The sequence below is a fragment of the Varanus komodoensis genome, unplaced genomic scaffold (assembly GCF_004798865.1).
Source record: "Varanus komodoensis strain SLA01 unplaced genomic scaffold, ASM479886v1 scaffold7_3, whole genome shotgun sequence".
Taxonomy (NCBI): domain Eukaryota; kingdom Metazoa; phylum Chordata; class Lepidosauria; order Squamata; family Varanidae; genus Varanus; species Varanus komodoensis.
The window spans coordinates 14,413,122-14,433,763 of NW_025336480.1; the positions used below are offsets into that span (position 1 = coordinate 14,413,122).

Genomic DNA, 20,642 nt, shown 5'->3' on the forward strand with positions numbered 1-20,642 from the left:
GCTGCCCCGGTCCATCTCGGTATTTTCTACACTGACAGTGGCAATGTGAAGCACCTCTTCTGTCACTGAGCTACGGCTAATAAATTAATCCCTGCACATTTTGGTTTGTGTTCCTGTGTTCTTTCTTGTTTCAACAAGTGAGGACAATAATTGTTTGGTTAAAGCACTGAGAGCAGAGCTTTTTTTCTGCTCTGCATGGTTATTACAAATATGGCCTCTTTCTCCTTGTTCCTACTTAGGTGCAAAACAGTGACATAGAAAGTCAGAGTGGTGTGATGGCTATAATGTTGGAGTGGGGACATGGGAGATGCAGGTTCTAGTCCTCACTCAGCCATGAAATTTCCTGGGTAACTTTGGGCCAGTTGCAGACTCAGCCTAACCTAACTCACAGAGCTGCTGTTGTGAGGATAAAATGGAGTGGAGAACTATGTAAGCTGGTGGGGTTTCTCACACAAGGAAGAAAAGGAAGGATATAAATGCAATTATAATGCATTATTACTAATGCAGTAATATTCCATGTACTTTGAAAACATTACATCTACAGTTCAGGATGGTGCAAGATTCAACATTTGGTATGCAGCAGTTGGGAAATTACCATCCAATGAATAGCACAGTACAAAATTAAACATTCCTTTACTCAGACTCCAAAGGTAAACATGAAAAAACCACCACTACTGTCCAACTGTAGGAACTCATTAGAAGCTGGGAAAGTGTAGGATGAACAGTTACTAAATGTACATAGATACAGAAATATATTTTATAGTTGTGAATGGTGTACTAACTGATAATGCTTGGAAAGAGGAAGCAATAGAACGAGGAGACATAATTTAGATTTGAAACTGACTCAGAAGAAATTTGAGGAGAGGACAGGTTGTATTCTCTGAGGGAGACTGTGGCCTTTCTGCTGATTCTTTGGATATATTCATGGTTGTTTAACATATTTGGGTGTGACATTTAGTTGTGGCATTGTGACCGAGAATTTGATGCATCAATTTAAGTGGCTACTGAAATTATGTGATGAAATTAATAACTAATATTTGGAATAAAGACAACCCAGTCACTTGAAGTATACTTGAAGTATAGCTGTAGCTATAGGTGTTATATTTTGGAGTCATAGGAAAATTAAGGAGCCAGTTACCTGTAGTAAAGCAAATACAGCTAGGGAGCTCTGTTCTCAGTTGCCCTCCAGAAATGCAAATATAACCACTAATCTAACACAGTATCTAGTTTAATACATTGAATAAAAATTTACTTCTGTGAAAGTGCATAGAGTTATATCATTAGTTGTATAAAGAAATTGTCTGATGAAGAGTTAATTCTGTGGGGTTCTCTGTGGAAAGCTTTATTCCAGCATGTTCAGAGAGGAGGAGAAAAGGCTTGAGCTTGGAGGTTGGCACTGACAGTTGGACACCCTGGAGGTCTACCACTGGCCAATTACTTGGCTTGTTTTTTAATGGTACTAGGTATTGGGCCTAGTACCACTCTGAGGGAGTTCGTGTGCTCCCATTACTGGGGAATCAACAAGCAATGGTGGCAAGGAGCATTTAGTGGGCTAGTATTTCTTCTCCAGATAGGATGCAGAGGAGCAGTTAGATCCAATACCAGCATACAGAGATGTGGGGTAGAGGTGACACCAGCTGCTTCTAGTAACATCTCTGCTGCCCTTACCTGCTTCTGCTTCCTTGCCCTCTTGCTCTTGGCTGGCAATGGGGATTGCATCCAGAACTGCCACCCAGATTGAATGTTTAAGCCAGTAAAGGTGGCTGCGTCCTGTGGCAGGGTCCTGCCATGGCTCATTTCCGGGGCAGCAAGCACAACTTGGATCTGTCATCGCCAGCTGTAGAGATAATAGCAGCTATGCTTCGCAGCTGCCTCCGCTGTTTGGGTGAGCAAATGGCTGAAAAAGGCATAGGCTGCTACCCCTACTGGCTGCCCTCACCTGCACAACTCCGAGGCAAGAGTCTCAGTCCTCCCAGCCACACAGAGACAGCGGCACCGCCGCTGTTAGGTCACCTGGTCTTTTTGCTGGTGCAGCGGGACACAACCCCGCCCCCACTAGAAGAGAGCGCAGCAGAAGCGGCGGCACCTGCTCCTAGTGCCTTCGCTTAGGTAAGCATGGACTGGGCCCGCGTTTAGGTGTCGAGGAAGAAAGGGACACCACCACGGGCATGCTGCCGATCGTCCTCTAGGGCAAGGAGCCAGCTCTGACTAGATGGAAACCGCGTAAGAGGTTTTCTAAATATTCGGAGGCATAGACGTAATACAAATAAGTGCACGATGCAGTATTTATTATGTTACAAGACTGGTCGTGTTTCCTGCCACAGACGAGAGCTTGATCTCAGGGGAAACTTGCTCTCTGGCCGCCATCTAAAGCGAGGCCTCCAGGTTTCTATTTCTGCACTTTCGTGGGCAGCTGTAGGCCGCATAAGCGGCAGTTGGAGTAGGGCGGAGGGAGAAAGAGAGCGCATGGGCTTACTCCCAACCAACGAGAAATGGTCTTCTATTTGTGTGACTGGTGCACTGGGCCAATAAGCGGCAGGGTTGCTGCGGGGTAGGCGCGCGACCCCGCGAAGTCTATAAAAGGCACACGGGAGCGTGCGTCTCCCCCCCCGGATAACGTTGAACGGCCGTGTCTGTCTGTCTGTCAGAAACTGCGCGGGAGGGGAGGAGTAGCCGCCACTGCTGACGACATCTGCGGAGACCGGGGAAGGGACAGGCCGGACGGGTTTCGTGACAGGAACGACGTTTAACGTAAGTTTCGAAGCCGGGGGGGGGGAGTCGGGCTCGAGAGGCCGCTTCGCGCGGCGCGACCGAGAGGCCGAGAGGTTCGCGCCCGCGTTGTGTGTCGGGTGGCGCTTTCCCTTCCCTTTCCTTCGTAGGCCCCGCTGACGGGGGCGACTTCCGTTGTTGCCTTGTACACAGGTTCAAGGCAGCGGCGCACTCTCCAGGCGGGCAACCATGGCCGAGGTGGAACAGCAATTCGGCGCCACCCAAAACGGACACGAAGTGGCGTCCGCGGCAGCGGCCGAGGGCTCAGCGGGTGGCGGCGATGAGGAGCAGCAACAGGAGCAGCAGCTGGAGGAGGAAGAAGAGGAAGAGGTGGTGGCTGCGGCGGTGGTGGCCGAGGCAGGGGACGGAGATGGAGAAGGCGAAGAGGCGGGCCAGTCTGCCGCTTCAGCCGAGGCAACTGGCAGTCAGAATGGAGCCGAAGGCGACCAGATCAATGCCAGCAAGAACGAAGAGGATGCGGGGTGAGCTTGGCGACCTTCCTTTTCCCCCGTTATTATTTTTTAATCTTTTCTTGCTCGTTTTGTGCGGGGCTCGGCAGGAGACCTAGGCAGAGGTGCAGGCCCGAGGCTGCAGCTTGGGCTCAGCCGTAGGCGTTTTCTCCTGCCTTTTTTCACAAAGAGTGGATGTCACGCAATTGTGTGGGACGGCGTCCTTCATCTTCTGGCCCTGCTTTTAGGGCCGGAACAGACAATGAGGCAAGCTGGGCTGCGGCAGCGGGACCTCCTCCTTTGTTCTGGATCTGCCTTTTGTTGGCGCCATGTGGTGGGGGGAGGGGCGGTGAGCCTTCTTGTTTCCTGAAATGGCAGTGGTCCCCCGCCCCCCGCACACTTTCACGGCACATCCTGTTCGCGCTATATAGCGACAGGTTAGCGAGGCTGCCTGTGTACCTACAGCTGAAAAAATGTGCAATCTTTTCCCCTCCCCCTACCGCGTGCTTCAGTGCTTTCCTCATATATACATGCCAGCTTCCTCCTCTTACCAGTTGAGGGAAGTTAGCTCCTTAAAGATTGTTGGATGACGTGCCGGAGTCTATGTATCGCATTTCCGTAAATTAGCAGGTAGTAGCAGCATTTAATTTGATGCATTATACCTAACTCACTCAGGATTTTTGACTAATATTGGTTTTCTTCAAAAAGCTGTTAGATTACTTAAATGTAGACTCTTTGAAACCAAGCTAAGTAATTTGCCTTGTGTTCTGTGAACACACTGGAACCTAGACAGGTCTGTCCACCCCATTTAATTTTTTTAAAAGTAGTCGCTTTGCTGATTTCACAAAAGCCGGTTTTGAAGAATACAAAATCCCTCCAAAATACAGTTGGACAAACTAAAAGCACATTGTTCTGCTTTTATTGGAACTGGGATAATTTTTCAAAGCCCCAAAAGGGTCATACCCAAATGGATTGCTCCTATTGGGCAAAAATAAAAAACTGATACGTATTTATCTGAAGAGTACATTTTTGACAAGACATTCTACTTACAAAAATGCTGAGTTGCAAAATTAGTTATTTTTACTTAAATATTTTTACTTTTACATAGCATGCATATGTTTGGATCTAGAATTAGTAATTGTTGGATTAGACCTATTGGAATCAAGTCCCATTGGTTTTAATAGGTTTACTTTAAGCATGACTAAGTCTGAATCCAACTTGTAATATTCTAATTAGCTTGTATAGTTTTTTATTGTGGAGACAACCTGAAATTGAATGATTTGGCAGGACAATTGTATAGCTAATATAATATTGCATATAGACATATATATATAGATACATATTTGCTAGTTTTCACCTGGTTACATGCAAACTAACATTAGAGAATTGCTGTTGTAGTTCACTTAATTGAAAGGAAATTAACATAGATTTTGAGCAATAAAATTGTCACCACTGTTCTTACATGCATTTTTCCCTTGTTGCTATATAGTTAATGTTTTAAAATATTACAGGAAAATGTTCGTTGGTGGCCTCAGTTGGGATACAAGCAAAAAAGACTTGAAAGACTACTTTACCAAATTTGGTGAGGTGACTGACTGCACAATAAAGATGGATCCTAATACAGGTAGATCAAGAGGCTTTGGATTCATTCTCTTCAAAGAGGCAGCAAGTGTTGACAAAGTGAGTTTGAAGATTGCAATCCTGTTATTTTACTATTCTTATAATTCTACTAGTTTCATCCTAACTTAATTAAACTTCTTTGTAGGTTTTGGAACAGAAAGAACACAAATTGGATGGACGAGTGATTGATCCTAAAAAGGCAATGGCAATGAAAAAGGATCCTGTGAAAAAAATATTTGTTGGTGGACTTAACCCAGAAGCAGCAGAAGATAAAATCAGGGAATATTTTGGAGAGTTTGGAGAGGTATGTATACTGGGCAGAGAACATATGGTATAGACGTTAACTTTAATTAGATAGGATCAGATCTAGTATACAATCATGGGAACTGAGCAAATTGCCCAACATGTTACATACAGTGCATACTGTTTCTAGATTTCTGATATGGTCAAATAACACTTTTTACTAACTTGTGGTCCTCTAACTATTGTATTTTTCAAACATTTTTTCTAATATGTTTTGTTCACTCAAGAGGGAAGAAACCTTAGAATAAATTATTTGGCAGGTCAGTATAGAAACAATGCTGTGGTTGCATAGAGCAGAAGCCACTTGCATATGGGATAGAATTGCTCTGTCAGTTGCTACTTTTTTCAAAGAAGATGCCAAAAGATGAATTCAACTTTTTTAAAACACAAGGCTATTGAAGTCTGAATTTTTGCATTTGCTAGCTAATGTCATTTAGTAGATTAATCTAATTAGGTTTTGAACATAAATTGTTAATGTTTCACCAGATTGAGGCAATTGAACTTCCGATGGATCCAAAGACCAATAAAAGAAGGGGGTTTGTGTTCATCACATTCAAGGAAGAAGACCCAGTGAAGAAGATCTTGGAGAAAAAATTCCACAATGTCAGTGGTAGCAAGGTAGGAATTGACGAGCTGGCTAACTTAAAACATTTAAATTTTTAGGTGTTGACCTAGTTGATTTCTGAACAATATAGTTGGGTAAAAATACCTTTTATATCATTTTTAGTAGATTTGTTCAGAGTTGAAGATAGTCTTACTCTAAAATACCATGTAAAATTCTACAAGAATAGGATCATTTGTTGCTTGGCACAATTTCTTGCATTAATGTAGAAGTAAGGTGGATTGACTTAAGGTAATTTAAACTATTAATATAAATAATTAGGAAAAAGGACTTATTTTAAATCAATCATCCTATTCTGGAATTCATGTTTTCCGGAAAGAACATATTAACCAGCTGACATAATTGAAAACATACCTGAGTTGATTCAGTTCATGTACATGTGAGAAGATCCCTGTAGGACAGAACAGAGCTGTTTTTTTGCCCCCTGTGGCACATGTGGCACCCACAATTAATGAGAGCCACATACACTTTGCCTAATGGCCTGAAATGGTACCTCGTTACACCATGTCCTGATGGAGAATAACCAAACTGTTACACCTTCTGAAGATTTTGCTGTTTGTCATTGACCCAATCAGGCCTATATACCTGCATCAGAATGGTTTCTTTTATGACCATTGTCTTTTATGACATGGCATCTGCACAGCAGAATTGGTGACAGGATGAAGATCTTTTTTGGTAACTCAACTGTAGATCAAATTGCATTCTGTAAATACTGAATAAACATACAACTTAGGATTGAAAATGTCTAGTTTGGAAAAAAAGGTTGGTAGAAAATTTCTCTATATTATATAAATATCTACTTTTTTAGCTGATAGTATCAAATATTTACACTAATACACTTATTTCAAAGTTCACTGGAAGACAAAATTAATACCAGATTATCCATAGATGAATGTATTTATTAGATTTATAGCCTGCTTTTTTCTTGCAAAGTGGCTTATACCATTCTCAATCTTAAACCCTACAACAACAACCCTGTGAGCTAGGTTAGGCTGAAAATCTGGCCAAAGTCACCCTGTTGGCTCTATGGCTGAGCGAGAACAAGAACCCAGATTGCCTGAGTCCCAGTCCCATGCTCTTAACCACTACACCAGCTCACTGAATGTCATCAGGGCCTCTTTCCATCTAACATCAAATTATAGTCTAATGCTATGCAGATAAGCCCCATCCTTGTGAGTGCTTCCTCACTTTTAATTAAGAGTTGGTTTTCCTTTCATGAGAACAATAGTTGACCATTACATTGAGACTTAGCTTGTTATGAACCCTCCAAATGGGGAAAAAAGGACTGATCCTGGCTTGCAATGCTATGCAGACTACAGTTTGCTGGTGTGGCTGTAGTAGTTACTGGTTTCTGTGAAATTAAAAATGATCTTTCAAAGCATAGTTTGAGAGGGTGGAAACATGGAACATATGCTAAGGTGTTTGACAAGAGTGGCAAAAAACCCCTTTGCAGGTCTAGCTGAGCTTACCTGGACCAGCAACAGCTGAGCCAGTAAGTGCTCAAATGGCACTTTGGAGTAGCTTTCACTGGCTCAGTCTTTCTAGCTATGATTATGAATTATTCTGCATTTGCTGCAGTTCCCCACTTGTCTTTCTAGAGATCACTTTTCATGATCTCCAAAGTGATAGCTTTTTCAAAGTGCTTAGGCAGCACAGTGGAGAAGGCACCACTAGTTCACTACTCCCCACTTTGCTGCCAGCAATGTATGCAAATGTTTTCATTAAAAAATGGTTGGTAACTTGGACTTGTGCAAATACACAATTTGAATGCTTGTCATGTCCTAGTAAATGCCTGCTGTCAAAGCAAGGAGTATCCATGGGCTTCAAAAAGATTACTTTGCTTTCATTTGACTGTTTTCATTAGCTGACAAACACAGCACCTCCTTTACTTCAAGTTCCTCTAGGTTTTACATGTGAATCTGAATAGTTTTCAGCATCCTCCAGCGTTTCCCCAGCTTCTTGGTTCTAGGGAAAATGGAACACTGCAGCCCGATCCATTTGTGCAAGCATTTACTTTTGACACCTGTCAAAAGTAAACCTTCCTTTTAAAATGGTTTTTGTCAAGGACTTAAATCAGATTTTATGCCTGCATTATGCCTCTGCCAGTTTAGTCTTGTTGAACACCAGTAAAGGATACTCCACTGTGCCACTTGTGCACTTTAGAGGGGCTGTCAATTTGGAGATAATGAAGTTATTTTGGGGAGGGGGCTGAGGGGGAGCCACAGCAAAAAGGTCACAATCAGAGCAAGGAAAGGAGTTAAAATGGGGTCTGCCCTGAAAACCTTGGAATACCCACGAGAGGATTAATTAGAAAGAAGGAGCAGGACAACCCCTGGTAAACCTGATCATCTGTTGGGTGCACTGTGGGCCTTACACATAACTTGCTTTGTCACGTAATGCAGACTCATTCTACAAGTTAATTGTGGGTTATGCAACCCATGGTTAACCTAGGAACTAATCCTAAGAATCAATTTTGTATATTCAAAATGGTGGCAGTGTACATCAGTTACATGCCACGCTAAGTCATGCCATACTTGGTTAGTTAACCAATCCAAGATTTTTTGCTGCAGTTAATGTTGACTTGAATTATCAGATAAGCAGATAGGTGGACTTCACAAAAGGTTACTTGGTCAGGCATGCTCTCTGCATCTGGCTGTACCCTCAGAAAGTATTACCAGAAGATTGTTTTGAACAGTGTGGGGGGAGAATGTGAGACTATAGGGAAAGGGGGCTATTATTCAAAATCAAGTGGTGGAAGTGCATTCTGAGATCAGAGTGCTATTCATGTAAAGTGTCTTCCTTATTTGGGTAGGCCGCTCTGTCCTGTCCTATATTACTCTGAGTGGTTCTGATACTCGAAAAGGCTTTGAGGAGGCACACTGGAGAACAGTTCTTTTAATATTCATTGGGTCACCTTTAAAATGGATTTTTAAATCCATTTATAGCCAAAGTAATCCCTTGCCAGGAAAATGTGATAAGAATATGGAAGGCAAAGTTTGGTAGGCTTTGCTATAGTGGAAAGCTTGAAGGAAATTGTCCAGCTGAGTGTCCCAACTGATTGAGGTGCACTTCAATAGAAAAGAGATAACAATGGAAAATTGAGATACTGGGGAAACAGTAAATGATTTAGAACTCTTAGACTAGTTGGCTGATACATATACATTGTTAGTTGTAGAGCTTAATTTTTAATGAATTGGTGCCTGGCCCTTTCTGTAATTGCTGCTTTTTATTTGAAAGGGAACATGCCTGTTTTCACATGTAGAAGTCTCTCAGTGACGTGCTACACATAAACTTCTTTTCAGGTTGCCTTTGGTGAAGTTTTAATTAAAAGATATTAACAAATAACAAAACAGAGGCTTCTAATTTTAAGTCATGATTAATCATAGCAACACAATTCTTTTTTTAGTGCACACATTGACAATATTGTTTAAAAGTGTCCTGGTTTCTTGGTACATTCTATACAGTAGATAGACGTTTTTACTAGAACACTCAGATTATGGCCATAAAACTCATATGGCTACAATACTGTGAATGTTGTAAACATTTTAAGTAGAACTCGTCTTAACATGAATATTTATATTTTCAGTGTGAGATAAAAGTAGCTCAGCCGAAAGAAGTATATCAGCAACAACAGTTTGGTTCTGGGGGTGGCCGAGGAAGAGGTGGAAGAAGAGGTACGTATTGCATGCACTACTTTAGTATGGACACATTCTAAAACAAACTTCTATACTAAAATGGGATTTTGTGGATGGTTTTCCTTTCTATAGCTCAAAGTCAAAATTGGAATCAAGGTTATGGCAATTACTGGAACCAGGGTTATGGGAGTCAAGGATACGGCTATCAGCAAGGTTATGGTTGCTATGGAGGCTATGATTATTCAGGATATGGGTATTTTGGATATGGACCGGGCTATGATTACAGTAAGTAAAGAGAACTGTATTGGGTATATGCAAATATAATTAAATAGCAGTTTAATGCATTTGATCTCTTGTTCATAGGTCAAGGCAGTTCAAATTATGGGAAAGCTCCAAGACGTGGTCATCAGAATAACTACAAGCCATATTGATCAAAGGTATTCAGGTATGCAGTGGCATGCTCTAATGCAGAAAACTACTGCATAGGTTTTGTACTCAATGCTGTAGATGGACATTACAATTATGTACCAAAATTAACTTTACAGTACATTTCTATGGCCTGTTATGTGTATCTGAAGAGCTCCCTGGAAATGTCTTTGTTTAATATTACAGATAATAGTTGTCTAGACAGTGTGGTGTGTAAATTTCAGCCTTGCTGAAGATTAATGATTTTATTGATAGGTTAAATTGAAATTGATTTTGAGGGTCTGCTTAAAGCTGCAGCTCTGCATCTAGGGACTGCCTCTTGGAGTGAACTATGAACTATGTTATTCCAGTTGTACAGAATGAGATGCATCTTAGGGAACCAGTGTCACTTTCCACCTTTTTATTTTGTATTGGTTTTGTGTCATACATTTCCTGTAATGGAAGTGTTAATTTTACTGTACTTTTTGGTACCTTTTTGGAATCTAATGTATTGTAAGGTATTTTACATGTGTTCTGATTCACCATGACATGGATATTGATGCTATTCTAGCTTTTGAATAAAAAAGCATAATCCAGCATCCTGTGCCATTATTCCAGCCATCCTGTTAAAGCTCAGGGGAAAGAAGTCTTAAAATTTTAGTAGAAATGTTAGTGGCTGGTACATAAATTTCAGAGGTTAGATTTGGAGCATGCTCTAACCTTCACATTGATGACTGACCAGCAGAGATTGGTTAAACCGTTAAAGGTTGAAACTTAGTTTGTTTTGCAAAGCTAAGAAAAAACTGGTAAGCAGAACAGGCATTGAGGCTTTCTGGCAAATGCATGGACTTCTCTGATAATTGCATCTGATTGGCTTGTATAGGAATTAGGGTCACAGGAATCTAGAGGAGACTGCTTGTAAAATACTTGGACACTTAAACTAGTGTAGGGCTCAAGGCTGTATTTACACACAAGGCAATGTTAGACATGTTTACCACATTAAAGTCACTTTTTTGTATATGTGAGTTCAGTTTAACTGCAATGAGGAATCCGGAAACATGCTTAGTACCATATATATACAAAACTCCCAGACTATGTAGTACATGCATTATGTCTGAAGTCACCCTCAGGCTTAAATCAGTAATTCACTGACCACACTTTGTCAACCTGATTGGCTTTGTGCTCTTACGCATTTTATTAACTATTGTTTAGAACTTAGTCTTTTTAGCATTAAATGCTTAAAGTAATATTAAAGCTGCCTAAAAAGTTTGTTTTTCAGTATTTCTTTTGTTCCAAGTTCTTTCAAACTATCTTACTGCTTCCTCTGAGCTAACCATTCTGATTTGTAGTTATGCTACTAACTTTTTTTTTCAGGAAAAAGTAGATAACTTGTGAGCCCCACTTCAAACAGAGGGGGATTTTATAATAGTCAGTACTATGCTTCAAGACTTGTAGTATTTAAAATCTGCAGTACTGAATGCCAATAAATGTATAACTAACATGGGACTGAACACTGTATGGTACCCTGCCTTGTAAACATCTTTAAGAAACAGGAATAAGCATTGGGGGTTGTACATTTCCTCTGGAGGTGCAAATTTTTCCCACCCTTAACCAAAATAGAGGTATGCATGAACCACAAGATTTAACTCAAACAAAAATTTGATGTTTCAGAAAACAGGCATTTTCACTGATCATCATAGGGATTTGCAGACATAGTAGTCCTTTTCAAGGGGTTTATGTCCGCCAAATTTTGGAGTGTGTGAAGTAGGTTTTGTGCTCTGCACCTTTAAATTTTGAATTCCTTAGAGGGAAGCTGCCAGTAACTTTTCCTTGGTGAAGCTGGATGCAATATACATGGCAGTGTTTTGAACTATAAGATGATTTTGCTTTAGTTGTTTAGGAATAGTTCCGAAGAGACCTAAATTCAAATTGACTATAAAATCAAGTCCCAAGTGAGTAGAGAGAGTTTAACATTTTTACCATTTTCATAAATTCCATGGTTTGTCAAAGCGTGTGAGCAGTTGCAATAACAAGACTTGTAAATTAAGACCACAATACAGTTTTTCTTTGACAAGTGAACTGTACTGCCCACTCATTTCCAAACTGTGGTGAGAAATTAAAGAGTGTTGCAAACACCCGTGCATAAAAGGAACCATCTACTACAATATACTATGATTCACTGCCCTGATCTTACCTGCCTCAAGTTAAACACCAATGGTGTAAACAATAGTTGTGCAATAGGAATGAAAGCATTTTACACACACCCAACCACCTGAAGAATGCTCTGCAACTGTCAACCTCTCACCCCATGGCTATATTGTGTGCACTGTTGTGGACAGAATATATTGGAGCTATACAAAACAGGGCACTTTACCTGATTCTGTAAAATGACTTTACAGAAAGTCAGTCATAACTCAACATGACATTTACAGTAGGAAAGGAATGCTTAAGTAACACTAGGAGACACCTGTCTGAAGATACGCTTGTCACTGCTGGCTTGGAGAAAAAGCAAAATTACCTGAAGAAGATCAAGTAATTTAAACTGCAGAAATGTAGTGGTGCAGATGTAGCTGCTCTGAGGGGTAGTAGTTGCACTTACTCTAAGCGTAAACTTTTTTTTTTTTTAGTAAACTGCCATTACATGTTTGATAAGTACCAGCATAGCCAAGCCTACCAGATGCTTAAATGTAAATCTCAGTTATCTCCATTTGATCCTGAATGAAAAAAATAACATCTGGAATTGATGGCAGCCACATGCTTTTCATATAAAATCTCTTGTTAACATCAGTGAAAGTTTTTTTTTTATTTGGGGAAATGAAATGGGTATGAGGTACAACAATAAAATTTACTGAAGGGCTTTGAGAACTAAATAATTCCGATGCTGAGATGATGAGGCACACATTTTGTTAAACTGTCAATGACATCATTTTTAGGAAGAAAACGTGATTGGAAGGTGCTACTTTTATAATACAGGCAGAAACGAGAATATCAATGACTTTTTGTTTGTAACTATGGCAAGTTATGTTTTCTGGATAAATGAGTTGTGTTTTACCATAACACACATTTAAAAAGTTGCATTAGGCCGTAACAGCTATAGAACAGAGCTCTGAATTTCTGTATCAGGATTGCAACAAAAATACAATAGTTGATAATTTTAGTCTGGAAAATAATTTTACCATTGTAGTTAAAGTGAAATATATTAGAAACATGCTAGAATTCAGCACCATGTCCATAACCTGTAAGAGATGGAATGAAATAATTAAATATCTACATTTTAAAGCCAGTGAATTATAGTTTGTGTAATACTTTGTAATAGCATGCTGTGGTGGATTGTGGTGTTGAGATACATTGCAGCTATTGGTGCAATCAATAGATTCTGTTTTGTCACTTTACCTGAATGCTTATCCTTTGAAGTGAACTTGTCTAGACATTTCCTTTCTCCAGCTCTGCAGAATATTCAATAGTATTAATTAGATTATAGTTCTTCATCTGCTCATTGCAAGAGGCAATCAATACAATCACCAGTAAAAGTTCTATTTCTACTTTTGAAGGCATGCCCTCCCCCCATTTCTGCCATGTCAAGTCCTCGCCTGCTGACTCCACAAAAAGCACCTTTTGAGTACATCCTGTTCTGTTATACTAAGCTTGGCTAATATTAGTACCTCACTTAGATCCCGTACCTGACTTAGACCTTGCTGTTGAACCAGGCTTAGAATAATAAGTCCCTGTCCCTTGCTAGTGTCCAGTCTTACACTGCTGTTGTCAGTAATTGTTTTCCTTGGGAATAAATCTAATTAATTGTGAGGGGAAATGTACCCTATCAGTAGCAACTGAAATGAGGAAAGAATAGCCTTCAGCTTTTATATCAGGGTGGGTGGAGAAAACTATTTAGTATGTGTGAAAACTGTGTACTTCTCCCCCCACCACCAAAAAAAAGTTTTATGTATGTCTGGCAGGAGGGGATTTCATATCATCTCCCTATGTCAACTTTTCCCTTTTTGAGGGAGAGAGATGAGAGAACTTGCACTTCAGCAATAGCATGCTTGAAGTAGCACTTGGGACAATTAAGTCTTGGGACCTTCCCTCAGAGTTAAGGTAACTTGATTCCTTTCTTAAATGGGACTAACTATCAATGCAGAGCTACTCATGCTACTTGTGAGCTTCAGTGAGGCAGATCAGTCAACCCTAATCATACTCCTTACTTTCTTACCTGTTAAAATCTTATCAAGTTTGTCCACAACAAGCTCTGCATCTTTTGCACTGAAACATAGTGGTGGCTTGAACTTGAGCACATTTCTGCCTGGACCGTCTGTACTCAATATTATAAATTCTTGCTTTAATCTAAAAAACAAACACATGGAATACCTAGTTGAAGCAATTTGCTCATTTCAACTAGACGTGAAGTCTCTGTTCAGCCATTCCATCATTGCCACAATGTAGAAACACCACTGCCTTATCAAGAGAAATGGGAGTGGCATCATACTGGCAACACTACTTCCTAGAGCTAGTAGTGTTCAGTATTGCTGTGCTTTTCACTTTGGTAGACTTTGGGAAATTTTGTTTTAAAAAGCAAGTTCTTAGAAGTGTATTAGGTAGTCTGACAGTGCCAGTGATTCCCTGCATAACCAGGGAGCACATCTGCTTTGCAAAGCACTAGTGGTACAGGACTTCTGCCCTCTATGGCAGTTGTTTTTTGTTACTGATACCTGCGCTAACTGGAAGGCTCTACCAAACAACTGTTGCTGTTTGCACTGGAGAGCAAAGGATGCAATCCTGACTTGGTTGCAGCTTGTTTGGGAGTCAGTCAATGAAGCCAAAGTTACTGGTCTTTCACCAGTAGTAAATTTAAAATGATTCTGTATGCGCAAGTGTACTTATGAGTAGAGAAATTTGTACTCCTGTGTTAATGGGTTTTCTGTCCACAGTTGGCTTGACTGTGGCAGAGTGTGCTCCAGATGCACTGTTTGCAGACCTGTAGGGGACAGAAGGACAAGGAAAGAATGGAAGTCTACTTCCATCTGCCATCACCTACTAAGTATCATGTATTTCCCCTTTTAGTTTTCATTAAGTTAAATGACAGTGGTATGTGAACTTTTTTTTTTGGTGGGTGGATGAAATTAATAGCAGCTGGTGGGAGTGGGAAAATGGTCAAACATTGCTGCAAAATACCTTGTTATGATGAATTCTGCTTCTTTAGTAGCAGGTGATCTCTTCTCTTGATCTTGTACCAAATCTACACCAATGAACAATCCTACTCCCCTTTAAAAGAAAGCAATAAACTGCAGTGAATAATTCTCTGGTTGTTCTATTTCTTGGATCCTATTTGACAACATAAATCTAGCAAGTAACAGGAAGGAAGGAAGGTGTTACACTATAGCTTTATATAGAGCATATGGTACATTTTAAATAAATTGATACCTGACATCACCAATTAGAGGATGCCTCATTTTTTGCTGATTGAGTAGTTCCATGAGGAAGCTGCCCACTTGAAAGGCATGGATTTGAAGCTGTTCTTTCTCAATAATATCCAAGACGGTTAATCCTATTGCACAGGACACAGGATTTCCTCCAAACTGAGCCGGGGGGGGGGGGGGATCACAAGAGGTAGAAAAGTTTCATCCAAGTAACTGTTTGACTTAGAAGGCGGTACAATTTTTCAGTATAAATTACTGGATAGCTTTTTCAAACTACATTAAAGCAAGTTTATATATGAAGCATATTAAAGAAAATTAACATAAAAGTTCATGTTCACACGTAGTGTACTATTACAGTGTAAAGATTTGGATAACTACTCACGGTGTTAAAATATTCTACTCCTGTTGCTGAAAATGCCTCTGCAATTTCCTTTGTGGTGGCCACACAAGAGACAGGATGCCCATTGCCAATTGGCTTTCCCATAGTAACAATATCAGGAACAAAATCATCTCCTAGAAGCTGAAATGCCCAAAAACACTTGCCAACTCTGCCAAAGCCAACTTGAATTTCATCAGCAACGAATACTCCTCCTGCATTGCGTATGTGCCTATTAAGAAAGCCAGAATCAGAGATATATTTGCATAGACATTCCGACAAAAGTCAGAATCTGAAAAACTTAAATGGCTGATTTAAAAAAGTAATGTTTGGATGTTATGATTGCATGTTTCTAAATGTTAATTAAAAGAAGAAATGAGACTTGACTAAAAACAAATCCCTAGCAAACTCCTCTGCACAAAGTCAAGCAGTAGCAATTAAAGATATAATCCCACCCCCAAAAAGTTAAGCATTTGTAAGCCACCACATCTCCAGGTAGGGCTGGAAAAACAGAGACACTAGGGTGTGACTCAGATCTAGTTCATATAATAAGGGCAATGACCATGGTCTGTTGTCTGAACCCAGCTTGGTTTACTTAAGGTGGCTTGTTTCTATTTTTTTTCAAAGAAGCCACTCTGAGCACCCATTGGACGTTGTAGGGTTTGCTTTACTGACAGTGGTTGTCATGTCTGAACTTGGATGGCAAGTCCCATTGCTTGTAAAATCTAACAATCAGTAAAATACTTGGCAAAGAGCAAACACTCCTTACTGCTCTTCCCAAACTCGGTATCAGCTATCCCAAAAGTTTTCATACAAGCTAGCACCAGTTTCCTATTCTCCCCAGTTTTGGTTCCCCAAAGCCTTTTTACACCATTTTTTCTAGAGCTCATTAAAATGGGCATCATGGCTGGCTTTAGTGATAGCCACTGACCACCCCTTCAAAGCGTCTGAGCAACATTTTGGAGGACCTGGCATATTTAGTACCTACTCTTTAATGCACAAAAAGTTTGTATTTTTAGCTGAATTTGCACAATTGTGGCATATGAAGCCTCAGCTGGGGTAGCATATAGGGGTAGCTACTAAGAACCTAGATATTACTCCAAAGAGACTCCAAGTAGGTTGCTTTTCTCTTTGCTTTCTCTTGACAGATTTTCTTTAGACAGCTATCAAGAGAAAACAAAGGCAGAAGTGATCCTCGTTTCAAGAAGGGGTTGTGCAGTTCAGCAAAATCCTCATTTTGTTTGCTCTGGCATCCTCAGGGTAGAGCATGATTACAAATCTCCCCCCTCCTGAATACTATGGGAGCTTGGGAAAGTGCAGACTGTCTCCTCCGCAATTCTGTATGAGTTTCAGGGGTAATATGTATATGACCTAATCAACCTTTGCCTTTTCCTGTCAACTCTCTCAAAAGAGTTTGGACAGCTGTCAAAATGCCTTTTCCTTAGAAAAAGTGAGGGATGATGGAGAAACTTTTGCACATCTAGTGTATCAGGAGAAAAAGTACAAACTATGCACCACCCTGAAGACTGTCAGGATGAAAAAAGACAAGGCTGTTGCTGTAAAAAGGGAATAAACCATGCCACTACTTTTTGTGAGCAAAGATCACTCCCACCTCTGACAGTCAACGGTTATCATTTGTGTGCACAAAAATTAAGAAGATCCTGACAGCCCCTCCAAGACACTACCTAGACCAGTGGTGGCGAACCTATGGCACGCAGAGCCCTCTGCTGGCATGCAAGCCAAATCGTCCCAGCAGCCGCACATCAGATAACAGTGCACACGGGGGCCATGTGCATGCTCGGAAAGGAGTGGCGGTGCCAGGCAACGATGTCATGAGCCACAACTCATTAGCTGCAACTCGTCTGAGCTTTTGCTTTGCTGGTCAGTGCGCTGCCATGGATGGATGGATATATTTGCTTGGATTGGCTGTGAGGTGCTTTTTCTAAACTAAAACCTCAGTATTCAGGCTTTATTGCAGTGTTGGCACTTTGCAATAAATAAGTGGGTTTTGGGTTGCAGTTTGGGCACTCATTCTCTAAAAGGTTCGCCATCACTGACCTAGACATTCTGAAGGGGCTGTCAAGCTGGCTTTCACAATTATTAAAAAAGTCTAAAGTGCAAAAAAGCCACAGTGGTCTTGCCACAATATCCCCTGGATGCCACCTGGTGGACTGAGGGGGAGGAAAGGAGCAAACCCATGTTGGGAGTAGTTTTGGTTGTTCACAGAACCAGCAACCCACCATGGTTTCTTGCCAAAGTTAGTTGCAGCATCTGAACCTGCACAGCGTAAGGCAGCTCCGTATGTTCCTAAGTCCACTGAAATCAGTGGGATTTAAAATTCCTTAACTATGGTTGGATCTTTCAGAATAATGTACTTTTTAAATGTTTAGCCTTTTGGGATACAGCAGACACAAATGCAATAAAACTTAAACTGGAGAAGATGCAAGGAAAGCTAAGTAAAAATACTTACTCTGCTGCCTTCTGAAAATAACCAGGTGGTGGAATGATTTGTCCAGCAACGCTTGGTAAAGATTCCATAAAAAATGCAGCAAACTGGAAAGATTAGATGCAATAATGAAGCCAGCAGTGTTTGGATCACCATGAATCAGGCTTTTGGGAAAAGGCTGTGGTTGGTGCTCCTGAGCTAGAAATGCTTTTACACAGTCGCTGCCTGCCAGCCTGCCACTACTGCTGCACACAAGCACCTCTGCCAGCTGCCCAGAGAAAAATGTGCAAACCCAGAAATTTTATTAGTCACTGGGCTGGAATAAAATACATTATCACACTGCTATAGCTGAAGAATTCTGAGTGTTTATGCACAAGAAATGTTTTCAAAATCACATTCAGCTGTGGTTGATAGGATTTCCCAAATCGTCATAAACATAGTTTAGAAATGATTGTCATAGCTGCGCACACTGACATATGTTTCCAAACTGACAGACCTGTACATGTCTAGACAATGTGTATGGGATTCCAGTGCAAGGTAGGTGTCTGTAATTTGGACGTCTGTAACAGGAAACTTGGGTTTAAATGGAGTTAGGATCTTTGTGCCAAAGCCAACAAGTCATAGGGAAGGAGTTACCTATCTGGCTTCATAAATAGTAGATTATAAAACCTTGGATAATTATTCAAACACTGCCACCTTGACAAAAAAACAAGACAAAGGTTTGATGAAAAGGTTACAAGTTAGGCAATTAATTTTACCTTCCTGCTTTTTTGCTGTGCTTGGTCAATTATTTTTTTTACTTCATTGGCATATGCTGTGCCTGGATCCTTATGGTCTTCTCTATATAGCCCTCGGTATGTGTCAGGAAGTGGGGCCTGTCCACAGAAAGTATAAATTGCTATTTAAGCCACCTGTTTTTAGGTGAATTAGAAAACAACTGAAAAAGGGTGATAACTCTTTCGCATACCACATGGACCCATTCCTTTTGGCCTTCTAGATTTCTGAATTTATAGGGACTTATGTCGATCAAGGATGTCAGATGTCCATGATAAGCACTTAAAATAAAAAATAATGATCACTCATTCCCCTTTTAGTATAAAGCATAGTGAGCATTTTAAAGGCTTTACATCGTAATACCACATTATTAAAAATGTTTTATATACTCACTCATCAAGAACAATAATGTCTTCATGCTTCGTATACTGCCGTGCCAATCTCAGGGCAAGATCATTGGCTTCTGATCTACAATTGAAAATTCTGCAGCTCTCTCACTGTGCATATGCAGCCAAGAGGTGACCTCTCTGGATTTACTATTTTGCATCTAGTCTACAGAACTAAGCAATCATATTTCAGATGTACAAATCGTACAACAAAATACACAGATAAGGAAATACACGGGGAACATTGCAGTTTTGGCCCAGGTGATTTATACAGTTTGTGAACTGTTTCCCAAAATTACAGAAAAAGGTTTATTCATTCTGCCTAGAGAAAAGGATCCGAAGTTCTAATAAATATCAGCCATTTAATTTATTCACACCAAACTGTGGGGGGGGGGGAGACACTGATTTCCCTCAATGAACAGAGGGAGGAGTGTTTGAGGAAAGGGAAGACACGGCCAGTTACCAAGTATTTTGCCAACATGCTGTGAAAGATAATGTCTGCAGAATCCAATTTATTTCCAATAAATAACTTCTGGTTTGATTATTTAAGGCTAGCTTGGTGTAGTGGTTAGAGTGCCAGACTGGTTCTTGAGTGATCTGGTTCTAGACTCCACTTGGCCTTAAGCTCAGTGGGTGACTTTAGGCCAGTTACTGTCAGCCCAGGCTACTTTACAGGGTTCTTGGAAGGTCAAAAATGAAAGGAAGATTATGTAATTTGTTTTGGGTTCCTCCCAAGAGAGAGAGAAGTGGGAACTTTTTCTTGCTAATTACTTCCAAGTAAGTGGGCACAAAATTGCACCTTAAGGGTAGATGCAGCTTGAGATACAGGATAATGAAGAAGTCGGTGTACTACTGACACATCACAAACTTACCCTGAATTCACAAAATAGAAAATACATAACTTCTCAGGCAGTGTTTTAGAAAGTCTTTGTGCATAATCCACCAAATTGTCGTGCAGATACCGAGTATTCGTATTTAACATGAGATTTTGTTGATGAGCTGCTCTGACCACTTCAGGGTGGCAGTGTCCCACTGAGAAATAGGGAACATGCTTAGTAAGAGAATGTCCATTTCAGTGTCCATTCAAGATTTTTAATCAGACAAATATACTTTTCCTGACCCCTTTATAATACAGCCCAGAATTATGGGAGCAGGATTGTGTCACTTTTTGTTGTAAGCTGCTTGGTTTTCATCAGGGGTAAAGGACTGCTGGCCTGCTAGTTCTTGGACTAATGTTCCCTATCTCATGTTTCATCTTGAGTCATTTGGTCTGTGGGCTGATGGGGCTTGGAGTCCAACAATGAGTTCTCCATCACTGGTTGATGTGCTCAGTTGCAAACGTGCAGAGATAATATAGTTGTGGCCCATCACTTCATGTCAAGGCACTCGGGCAGCCTTCCCTCACTTAGTGTCCCCCAAATGCATTGGACTGCAACTCCCACC

The 20,642-nt window shown here is 40.6% G+C and overlaps 2 protein-coding genes across 5 annotated transcripts in view; one reads left to right on the top strand and one right to left on the bottom strand.

Annotated features, from left to right (window-relative positions):
• Window positions 1-2,025: 2,025 nt before the first annotated feature.
• HNRNPAB (heterogeneous nuclear ribonucleoprotein A/B) lies at window positions 2,026-10,158 on the top strand. 3 transcript variants are annotated; one of them, XM_044454698.1, is made up of 8 exons: window positions 2,026-2,109; window positions 2,649-2,751; window positions 2,923-3,251; window positions 4,730-4,898; window positions 4,984-5,142; window positions 5,628-5,759; window positions 9,350-9,437; window positions 9,531-9,727. In XM_044454698.1, exons 3-8 carry the CDS (start codon window positions 2,959-2,961, stop codon window positions 9,689-9,691), a joined length of 1,002 nt encoding a protein of 333 aa, XP_044310633.1. In that variant the 5' UTR covers window positions 2,026-2,109; window positions 2,649-2,751; window positions 2,923-2,958; the 3' UTR covers window positions 9,692-9,727. The 3 variants fall into 3 exon arrangements, with proteins under 3 accessions (XP_044310633.1, XP_044310636.1, XP_044310634.1); XM_044454701.1 differs by lacking the exon at window positions 2,026-2,109 and adding an exon at window positions 9,762-10,158 and having other exon boundaries at window positions 2,598-2,751; window positions 9,531-9,683; XM_044454699.1 differs by lacking the exons at window positions 2,026-2,109; window positions 9,531-9,727 and adding an exon at window positions 9,762-10,158 and having other exon boundaries at window positions 2,602-2,751.
• Window positions 10,159-10,220: 62 nt separating this feature from the next.
• Window positions 10,221-20,642, bottom strand: part of PHYKPL (5-phosphohydroxy-L-lysine phospho-lyase) — a 15,174-nt gene continuing 4,752 nt past the window's right edge. Inside the window, exons 3-13 of one of the 2 annotated variants that reach the window (XM_044454697.1) lie at window positions 20,072-20,231; window positions 19,207-19,281; window positions 19,007-19,094; window positions 18,798-18,914; window positions 18,064-18,146; window positions 15,600-15,825; window positions 15,222-15,376; window positions 14,973-15,062; window positions 14,014-14,144; window positions 13,197-13,249; window positions 10,221-13,039 (exon numbers count right to left, since the gene is read on the bottom strand). In XM_044454697.1, coding sequence (XP_044310632.1) covers window positions 13,227-13,249; window positions 14,014-14,144; window positions 14,973-15,062; window positions 15,222-15,376; window positions 15,600-15,825; window positions 18,064-18,146; window positions 18,798-18,914; window positions 19,007-19,094; window positions 19,207-19,281; window positions 20,072-20,231 — 1,148 coding nt within the window. In that variant the 3' untranslated portion in view covers window positions 10,221-13,039; window positions 13,197-13,226. Of the gene's footprint in view, window positions 14,145-14,972; window positions 15,063-15,221; window positions 15,377-15,599; window positions 15,826-18,063; window positions 18,147-18,797; window positions 18,915-19,006; window positions 19,095-19,206; window positions 19,282-20,071; window positions 20,232-20,642 lie in introns of both variants that reach the window. The other variant, XM_044454696.1, reaches the window with a different exon arrangement.

Coding starts and splice junctions, on each gene's coding strand:
- HNRNPAB (XM_044454701.1), top strand. CDS start 2,959: ATGGCCGAGGTGGAACAGCAATTCGGCGCCACCCAAAACGGACACGAA. Junction 4,899..4,983: donor AGGCAGCAAGTGTTGACAAA/GTGAGTTTGAAG, acceptor ACTTCTTTGTAG/GTTTTGGAACAGAAAGAACA. Junction 5,143..5,627: donor ATTTTGGAGAGTTTGGAGAG/GTATGTATACTG, acceptor ATGTTTCACCAG/ATTGAGGCAATTGAACTTCC.